General features: G+C 38.5%; 1 protein-coding gene across 1 annotated transcript; it reads right to left on the reverse strand.

The window, feature by feature from the left end:
- Positions 1-395: 395 nt before the first annotated feature.
- LOC123689135 lies at positions 396-3,964 on the reverse strand. Its single transcript, XM_045628001.1, has 2 exons — positions 1,719-3,964; positions 396-1,617 (listed from the first exon to the last, which is right to left on the reverse strand). The coding sequence occupies exons 1-2, from the start codon at positions 3,962-3,964 to the stop codon at positions 396-398; spliced, it is 3,468 nt and encodes a 1,155-aa protein (XP_045483957.1).
- Between the last annotated feature and the right edge of the window lie 6,916 nt (positions 3,965-10,880).

The raw sequence follows: 10,880 nt of genomic DNA on the forward strand, positions 1-10,880 counted from the left end.
AGACTGCGCGTGTGCACCGTGTCAAGTCTGAACCGCGACTGCGCGTGTGCACCGTGTCAAGTCTGAACCGCGACTGCCCGTGTGCACCGTGTCAAGTCTGAACCGCGACTGCCCCGAGACTCGCCCGCGCCGAGCTTAAGTACTACGCAAGTATACCGCGACGAGAGCTACGCTTACATACATTTGCGCCGGTATACCGCGTCGAGAGCTGTGACCCTTTTATTCGGCGAAGTATTCTATTTATTTATTAAATATATTTACATTCATAAATGAACCTTCTCACTTAAATCTGTATACATATTTTGTCTAACTTATAACTCTTAACACTCGCACTTAATTTCTATTTATAGAGTTACAATTTTCAAACCTAACTTATAATATATTTCTATTTCTATTTATGAGTCGCCAACATTCTCCCCCTCGTGCGAAGCACCGTCGTTCCTGCACGGCGACTCCGCAGGCACCAAGATCAGGATCCTCGACGATGGTCTTCGTAACACTCCCCCTTTGGTTGCGACGTCCACGATTCTGGTTATTCCGTCGGGCCCGGGGTATGTAGTTTCGATGATTCCCCTCGGCCAAGTGCATCGTAGTAGCGTGCGTTTTACGATAAAAACCACGTCGCCTGGTTGCAGCTGCTCGCCTTTCTGTAGTTTATTCGTTTTCCTGGGCAGTAGTTTGGGCAAGTACTCCCGTAGCGATCTCTTCCGAAAGTGATCAGAGAGTCGTTGGACGGACTTCAAATCTTTTCTGCCCACCAGCTTCGCATCAGGAAAATGTAGTATGCGCGCAGCTCCACTGGATCGTCCAATGAGAATGTAGTTTGGTTTTAGCGTCTCCTTTTTCGAATTCTCAGCTAGGTTCGTGATTGGTGAATTGTCTATGTGTTCTGTCCTCAACAAGGTTGCTTGCATTTCAAGTCTCGGCGTAGATATTGATTTCCGAGACTTTACTCTCGACTTGACATCAACGGGGTTTTCTAAGTATTCTCCATTACCTCCAGTTACGGCTGCATACGCTGTCTCACTCGCGTCTGCGACAGTATGCAGCTCCCCCTCAGTGCAGAATAGTGACATACATCGCGGCAGCCGATTGTCTTTTATTCTACCGATATGCTCTAAGTAGCTTTTCCGAGCTTCGGTGTCGTCTTCAACGATCACTCTTTTGTGCGACGTCCATCCTCGTAACTCAAAGTGCGCTTTCATGTGGATCAAGTTCACTGGCTGTATAACTCGTTGGTAATCGTTGACACAGTGAAAACTTTGCAAATAGTCATCCATAAAGCGATTCCGCTCTATTGCTTGCGCAGCTTCGGGATATTTATGTAAGAAGGCCTTTGCGTTTCTGTTTTTTATATAAATCTTGGCACAAGGTGACGCAGCTCCTACAATCACTGATAACATTCTGTTATCCTTCACTAGCGCTTTCTTGTCTTTTTGCCAAAGGAACCTGACACTGTTTCTGTCTTCTTCACATATATTCACCCGCAGAAACGTTTCCTTTTTATCGGCCGCTATCGTTACGAGTCCTCGACGTACTCGCAGTAACACTCCTAATATTGACTGTAGACCGGTTCTGAAGTCCGGTCCGGACAGCAGAATGTCGTTGAGGCTCCCTCTGTTGTGATTGGCTACACCGTCGAACACAATTCTTAGCTTTTTCTTCACTGGGAAGTGAGGCAGGTACCGCTTTTTGTTCGATGCGCAGTCGACTGTTACTTCTTAGCGTAGTTGCTTTTCAACAGATCTATTTGCGTGCTATATTCATTTTTAAACTTAGCGTCCTCACGCAGATATTTTTCTATTCTTTGAAATCTGTTGAAGGCCGCTGACAAATTGCTTGGAAGTTGTACGTCTTTCCTTTTCCACAATAGTCCGACCTCGGATCTGTCATCTTCTAATTGTTGACTATTTCTTTCCAATATTTCTAGTGCTCGCTGTTCTATATCGGTTGAAGGCTTCTTCGGCTGAACCCACAAAGACTCAATATTAAGATGTTCTCTCACTGGCTGATTTATTTTGTCTTCGACGACTCTTGCATGTGCACATGTGTTTACATAATTGATCGGAGACACACCGTTGCTATCGAAGCCATGGATAACCCATCCTAACTTTGTTCTTGACGCCACCGGCTGCCCTGGCTTTCCACGTCGTATTTGTAATGAGACAATATGTTTCCAACTGTCTTGGCCAATGAGCAGCTTCGGCGCCTCAGCTTCGTAGCACACGTCTTGCAGTAAACCCCGCAAGTGCTGACACTTCTTAAGTCGGGTTTTATCGATGAGTTGTGGGGCTAATTTCAGCTCTTTGATAGTCCTTGCCCGCTTAAGTGTGCTCTTCTCGCATTGTCTTATCCCTTTCACTTTGATATCTACAATCATTGAGTCGTGATTTTTCATTTGTCCTGCGCCGATAGTCTCTATATTTAAGGTTTCGCGGGGACCCTTAATACCGATGCTAGCAGCCACTTTTTCATCAAGCAGTGTCACCGTTGAGCCTTCATCTAGCAGCGCCAGTACTTGTTTGCTCCCAGCCGGTCCGTATAGCTCCACCTTAAGCATCTTTAAAATAGCTTTCGGTGTACTAATTGTATTGACCGTCGCTGTCTTGGTCGCTGCTTCTTCGTGACATTGTTCGCTCTCCGATGTCACATGTAATAAGCTGTGGTGCCATCTCTGACACAACTTGCACGGTGGTCTTCGGCATCCTTCTTTCCGATGCTTTCCAACAAGGCACTTGAAACAAACCTTAAGCCTCTTAACCGTTTCCCATCTCTCGTTGACTGCTGCATTCAGAAATCTTTGGCAGTCTTTGAGCTTATGGTTGCATTCACAAACTGGGCACTTGATTTCTTCTGGTCTACTCTTTTCAGCAATATTAAAAGTAGCCTGTTTCACCGGTCTTCTTATCGTTGCGCTCGGTTGTACACTTTTGCTGTCTTCAAGTACCGCGAATGCGCCGCATTTATCCGCTTCTAAATTGAGGAAGTCGCTTATTGTTTGAATATCTGAGAACGATTCCTCTTCCCTCGCAGCCGTGTAGTCGTACCATCTGAACCTCAGAATCGCAGGCATCTTCTCTATGATAATTTTCATGATTTCCGGTGAGTACAGGTATTGCGGTTTCTTCAATCCTTTTATGGCGGCTACACTGTTGTTTATTTGGCTTGCGAATACGCATATGTCGCTGGGATTTTCCGTCGTTCTGTGCAGCGCTTTTAATTTTTCAAGTTCGGCTAACACCAATGCGTTGGGTCTACCAAATCTTCGGCGTAAAGCGTTAATAACTTCTTCTGGCTTCGCTTCTGAGTACAAGAGGCTCTTAATACTCTCTCTCGCCGTGCCTTTAATCGCCTTACGCAGCCGCGCCATGTTCTGAACGTCCGAGAACATGGGAGATGTATCTTCGTATACAACTCGGAACGCCGTCCATTCGGAGCTGTCCCCTTCAAATATTGGCAGCTCTTGAATGTATTTCGGTTGCGGCATTACATGGTTCGTCATGACTTCCTTTATTGCGTCGGCTATTGCTCGAATGTCGCTCTTTGTTTCTATTTCTTCTGGCTTTTGTTCCGATGAGCGCATCCAGTTTGCTACCTTTTCTTCATGGTCATCGTTGACGTCTTCTATAACGGAGTCGTCCTCTTCCGTTTCTGCTTCTAATCGTAATCTGGCCAGGCGTGCTGCTGCCTGCGCTTCCCGCAGCTCGCAGCGAGCCAACTCTTCTCTGGCCTCGGCTAGTCTTCTTGAGCTGGCTTTTGATACGGTTCTCGATGCGGCCCGCCGGGTATAACCCGCTGGTATCAGAGTCAATGCTTGCTCTGATTGGCTGGCAGCGCTCGTCGACGTGGACTGCTCGATCGTTTTCTCTTCGCCTGTGGTCCGGACTTCGGACGTAGTGGCGGAGGTAACAGTCAACGTCGATTCCCCTCGCTGCATCCCGTTCTGTGATCTTGTGACTGGCATTTCCTTCTCGCAATATTCACTTCTTGATGACAACCGTTGCAGGATCCGGCTCGAAGGACCACTATTGTTTGGTTAGCCAATCACCACCGTCGACACTCGCAGATATACTAAGGCCCGCACGGTATAATACGTTTAAATCGTGTTCGTTTGATAACACCCGTGCGGTAACCTAAGTAACCTCGGTGCGGCTTTGTATACCGGTGGGGTTTGACTGCGTACTCGTTTGTCAAGACGGCTCGACGTAACGCTGGTACCGCCTCGACCCACGCACCCCTGCTAGTGCGTAATTGTAGGTGTTGTCTTGAAATGAAACTGCGGCTTGTTCTTATTTCTTGCTTCGCCGATTATTCTTGGATCACAGCTCGTTGTCACGGGATAGAGGAAAGAGCCCGAGTCTCTACGCGCGTCTGCACCGTGTCACGTCTGAACCGAGACTGCCCGTGTGCACCGTGTCAAGTCTGAACCGCGACTGCGCGTGTGCACCGTGTCAAGTCTGAACCGCGACTGCCACTGTCTGAACCGAGACTGCCCCGAGACTCGCCCGCGCCGAGCTTAAGTACTACGCAAGTATACCGCGACGAGAGCTACGCTTACATACATTTGCGCCGGTATACCGCGTCGAGAGCTGTGACCCTTTTATTCGGCGAAGTATTCTATTTATTTATTAAATATATTTACATTCATAAATGAACCTTCTCACTTAAATCTGTATACATATTTTGTCTAACTTATAACTCTTAACACTCGCACTTAATTTCTATTTATAGAGTTACAATTTTCAAACCTAACTTATAATATATTTCTATTTCTATTTATGAGTCGCCAACAATTTTCATCAGAGTAAATATTAAATAAATAACTATAAAGTAATTAAAATCACAGATTCCTATCAGGACTTTTTAAACGTAACGTATTCAGACACTAATTAACAATTGGTAAAGCACTATACAATTAAACATTTGGTATAGTTTTATTAACAGTTGAGAAAATTAAAACAAAAAGTCTAAACCTTTTTCAACTAGTATAGCCGCTAATGTCTTTGAAGCATCTCAAAATAGTTATTTTTACGTAAAATACAGAAATGCTCAAACTCTTTACTATAACTTAGAAGATATATAATTAATTGTCGTTTTTATAGAATTATCAATAAATTGTCTTTTTAGCATCTTAAAGAAATAAAATAAATATAATTAAATTACAATAATAATTACAAAGTTATGAACACATTTTCAGTGATTACTATACATTAAATATTAAATAAATTAACATAGTTTTAGCTGAGGTGTGATGGTATGACTAGAAGAAGGTTGATGGATGAGGCATCCATCATTATCTGGAAATAAATAATAAATAATTAGTTCGGGATTTGAAGAGAACGCTATTATAGTTTAAAAGGGGATGGGTGTAATCGAGATTATAATTGCATTCATATAATAAGAACTTATTGATATTTTAAAAACATAACTTGCCTAATTGAATAATTTGTGTCATTTATTTGTATACATTAATTGGAATAACTAATATATAATGCATAAAGAACGTTCGTAAGTGAAGACAGAATAAAGAAAGAAATCAGATAATAATTTACTATAATTAGAATAGGCGAAAAATTTAAATTTAAAAGTTGCGATTTAAATCTTGGGCTACCTCGAAAGCTTACAAATTGACGACGATTCAATTATTTCGAAATTAATTTATGATGAAAGTAGTTCGATCATATAGAAAATAAACAATAAAATACTCACTTATATTTTTTTACAAGAAATTCCCATTCTTCTGTATCCTCTTGCACATCTCCCAACAACCATACCCGCTCTCTTCCTTCTTAAAAGCTTCTTTGTATCCGATTTCTCATGTATCACTTTTAAATCTCCATACTTTCTCATCTTCTCCAGTAAATCCGACTTTACAAACGCATCATCAAATGTATGTAAAGGTTCCGATTTCATATCACGGAGACTTAAGTCTACACTGTCTATCTTTCTATTCACTTTCACACTACTCGATTCAATTGAACCGATGTGCCGCGATTGAACGATCGCAAAGCAGGTGAATAACAGAACACACGTCTTCATTGTGAGCGTTAAGATCTCGTCTGGTGGAACTTCAATGTGGCTTGAATATTTAAGTAATTTATGAGTCAGTATTTGTCGTAATACTGACGTAACGAGAATCCAACGTACCGTTAATTTACCTTATTTTATAGAATAGTATTGGATATTAGCAAACTAGACTTTTGTCTTAAATGAAAATATATTAATCTTAGCGGCAATATTTTAATGTAGGTAGAAGTATGGGTAATGATAATAAAGATATACATTAAATTATCAGTTTTATGCAATAAATAGGCACGTAATTCACATTAGGATGAAAGTGTTTTTTTTTTGTCATAGGAGGCAAAGGCAGGAGGCGTAACTGATGTTAATTGGACGCTAATATTGCTAGAAGGCTCGTGAGTGCGTTGCCAACTTTAAAAAAAATTGTACGCTCTTTATATATACCACAAAATATAATATAAGTTAGGCCTTAAATCTTAACCTACCTTATGATAGAACTTGGGATAATTAGTTTAAAAGTAATGGTTCTAATGTTAAAAGCTTAGACCGCTGGTGCTATTTGTGTGGACTTTCCTTAATTAAAGTAGGTACATAGGTAATATGTGAGTAAGTCGCTAATTTAACGGGATTCCCTTTTTAGTAATGTAATGGTAAGTTACCTTTTCACACAAAAACAAATGTTTACGACAAAAAATTTTATAAATCAATTTTTGACAAAAGTTAAAATGTAACTGTGACAAATCTATATAAAAAGTTTTTAAAACTCACCAAAGATATCGGATATACTTTATATATGGCACCAAGTAGAAATGTTTAATTCCTAAAAAGACAAAAGATTTCAAATATTTCCCAGGAACAGTGCTTATTGGTAAATTCAAATGTCGTTTTTAGTATTTTTTTTTTTTTATAAAACATAATCCTGTATATTTCTGCACATAAGATTTCTGATGCTTCATGATAATTATTTTAAATCTAATAGGAAGTAGGTGATCAGCCTCCTGTGCCTGAAACAAAGAGATGTCTGTTTCTTCACGATATTTTGCTTCACCGTTCAAGCGAATTTTAATTGCGCACATAGAAAGTTCAGAACCTACGACCTTAGGGATGAAGGTCCCTAAGCCACTGGGGCAACACTTCTCATGCATCATTGGTGGGGCCATTTAAACCTTCCTTGAACTTTCACAAACATTTCGAGTTTAAATAATTATTAATCCCAATATCGCATATATCTAATTTAATTTGTCTACTGGATTTGTCAAGTAGTTCTTTAGTTAAATAATTCATAATAATATTATAATTAGTTTTAAATTAGCACAAAGTTTTCGATTGTCCTATCAAACCCAAACTCAAAAATATCTTTATTCATATAGGTAAACATGTACACTTATGAATGTCAAAAAAAACAAATTAAATTAATTGTAAATTTACATTTACAAAATCAAAAAACGAATAAACGTTGGTTAACTTAAACGTTAAAGAGGATTATTTGCAAATAAAAATAAAAAGAGAAAATACAAGTTTTAAGTTTAATAGTGTGTCTAGTTTCTCACGATTATTTAAATGCGGGTTTAAGTCATAGTTGGGAAAAACCGTAACTTAAGTACGCGTGCGCGGCACGCGCATACATTTTTACGACATCTGTGTTTCCCTGAAATTGAATCATTGAAAGTCATCTCATTGGAATTATATTATTTAACTCTTACTTAATATTATGACACCGAAAATCTTAATAGTGACACGTTATGGATAAAATATAGTTAAATAAACTAAATTTACGACACGGAAAAAAATTAAATGTTCAAATGTAACTTTAGAAATGGAAGCGTAAAACAAATGCAGAACTCGGCGGTCCAATAATTAATAAACAATCTATATCTACTCTATACACTGTCCGGGCGGATATTTCTAGGGTAGTTGACGATTTACCGGGACAAACTTATTTCTGAAGTCGAAACTCTGCTTCGTGGAGTATTGGACTTGACTAAATCTAGTCCAATTTAACCCCAAAAAGAAACAAGTTTGCGCATGTTCCGCAGAGTTTCATCATCGGATGTCGAGGTAGAATACAAAATACCACCCGTGTCACCTTGACATCCGCCGTTCCACAGTTAAGCGATTCTTAAGCCAATTTCCGTGCACCACCACTATATGGAACCAACTGCCCACTATTTCCGAACCAAGTCGACTTAGGGTCCTTCAAGAAAATAGCGTTCACCAATCCAAGTCCAACCAATCCTAAACGGCAGCGCGCTTGAGAGCTTTCTGGCATGTCGAGTGTCCATGGGCCGCGGTGTCACTTAGCATCAAGCGGCCTCCGGCCTATCTGCCTCCTGTAACATTAAAAAAAATCTACCCATCCCATTCTTAACCGCTGCAAGTGACACTTCAATTGTTCTAATTTTGCCATACCGAGCCTATCATTATAATCATATTATACACGATTTCCTTAAACCAGTTTAACACGTGGGTTTATCTCCCAACGGTGCTCGGTTTTACCGAACGAATTATATTTGCATACATGTCAAGATTATGAATTCTATAATCTGTTACTAACAGCTTTTCCTGCTTTGTGATTATAATCATTGCAAAAACCATTGCCATCATTATTTGAAAACACTGAATTAATTAATGTTAAATTTAGTAAAATGGTAAAGCCGAGTTTTTAAAGTTTCAAATATTTTTTTAAAAAGTTTTAATGAGTTTGTGAATGAAACATCATATTTATTTTAGGGGGTAAACGGGCAGGGGCTTACGTGATGGTAAGAGCTACCTATAGGAACTCACTATGCCAGAAGGCTCGCAAGTGCGTTGCCGGCTTTTTATATTTAATATTGTGTGTAGTTTCTCATTACCCTCTGTCACTGTCTCAGGTATTCGACACTTTGTTACATGATTTTTTTTTCTGAAAATGTAGAAAAACTTCTTGTTCGACCAACTTCTTCTGTACCGACCAATTAAAAGGCTTTACACCAAGACGTGGAAGCATTCCTGAAGACAGGGGAGAGTGAAGGAAGTTGGACGCTACTTACGAACCTAACGAAACGCGACTAGAGAAAATATATATTAATTAATACAAGGACAATAAATATAATTAAATAATTCTCTGTCGTTTAACGTAATACTTACGTTTTCCTTAATGTGAGGTCTACGTTAGTTGTACAAACCGTCACATGACGTATTATGTAGTGTCCGCATAAATCTTACTTAAAAACAAAAAACTTCGGGTTTTTGAGCGTAATGAAGGCGTTGGTCGGTAGTTTTATTACTTACTATCAAAAGGTGTTCTAGCCAATTTGGGTTTTGATTCAATCACACACATTCAAATACTCATAATTTATGTACTTACGTACATACGGTTTTTTACTTTTGTTTGATTAGATGCAACACTAGTCTATTTTTTCTTACCGCACCGCACACATAGTGTGGTGATTAGCGTTAGATCAATTCTGTTTCAACCATATTTCTGTCATGAAGGTCTTATCATTATTATGACTCTAGAAATTCAATTATTCATACAGACATACTTAAGCCATAATAAGATGGTACGGCTAAACAAAGAGAGAACCTTTTAAAAATTGAAGAAAATATCGTATCTGTTTTACCTGCACTCTAAGTGATCGACACTCGCCTCGCTCGACAATCGACAGAAGACCAAATTAGTCCAGTCAAATTAATTTAATTAACAAATCACAATCGCATGTATTGATGATATAAATACACTGTATAAAAGTTCGGGTCTCGGAAAAAGTTGAAAAGAAAACTATTATTCAAAATGTTTCATTTATTTGTTTTCTCCTATCAAAATTAACCTAGTTAGAAAAATATTTGTCAAATTTAATAATATTATGGTTTCATAGAATATAGGTGAAATCATGAGCGTGGGAGTCATATTTAATTTGGTATTCATCGCGCGTTAAGGTCGGGGAGCCCCAGAGATTGACATTGGCACCGTTGGAAATCCGCATCGTCTTTCACATTCTTTTAAATTCCTGAGAAATTAGTGTCTTTTATATGACCGGCCTTCGTTGAAACGGAAGCCTTCTTCGATCCGCGTCACAAGACATTTCATTTTGCGAACTAGTGAATTGAGGAATCGACTCCAGGCGATTTAACATAGATAGTAATTAGATTTAACATATAAAAAAACCTGCCTTGACTGGGAAAGAATTTTAAATATAGCAACATTTTAAAAACTCTAGAGATTCATTCAAATTGACGCAATGATATTGATATTAATTTTCATTTCTATTCATCATGTATGACTCATGAGTAAAGATTTACTCACTCATTTCGTCATCGACTGAAAAACTAATGAAAAATATTTCTATTTAAATCAAATCTTAAAATATTTAGACAGAGTAGTTATATTTGACTCCACATCTTATTTTAATGGTATTAGCATGCGTTTGAATCCCGGTTATCAAAGGATTTCTCTATCGACATATCCAATTTTGCTCGTCCTTAAGGAAACATCGTGATAAAGCTGAATTCTTAGAGATGTGTTTGGCTCGTAATCTTCGTAATGATTATTATCCAGACATCGAAGCCAGGGCTATCGGTCCTGTAGTACTTTAAATAATATTTTAATAAGGCTTTCAAAAAAAAACGCTGTAGTCACATCTAATATTAATATTTTATAACATAACGGACAGAAAAACATTTGTATTTAATAAACTGAAAATGAAACATGCAAGTTTTCTTAAATAAGGTTATATTACATTCAAGATAATATATGTTAGGTCGTTCAAAGTAAAAGGAAAACATCATTTGCTATTAAGAGCCATTAATTTTAATATTAAATAAGGATAATTATATCTCTTACTAGAATAGTTTTATATTTATTAATTTCTTAAACTTTA

Source organism: Pieris rapae, chromosome 4 (assembly GCF_905147795.1).
Source record: "Pieris rapae chromosome 4, ilPieRapa1.1, whole genome shotgun sequence".
Lineage (NCBI taxonomy): Eukaryota > Metazoa > Arthropoda > Insecta > Lepidoptera > Pieridae > Pieris > Pieris rapae.

Bases quoted from the DNA above. Each gene is read 5' to 3' on its own strand.
- LOC123689135 (XM_045628001.1), bottom strand. From the start codon at position 3,964: ATGCCAGTCACAAGATCACAGAACGGGATGCAGCGAGGGGAATCGACG. The intron at 1,618-1,718 runs GTAACAGTCGAC...CAATCACAACAG, and splicing joins AAAAGCAACTACGCTAAGAA to AGGGAGCCTCAACGACATTC.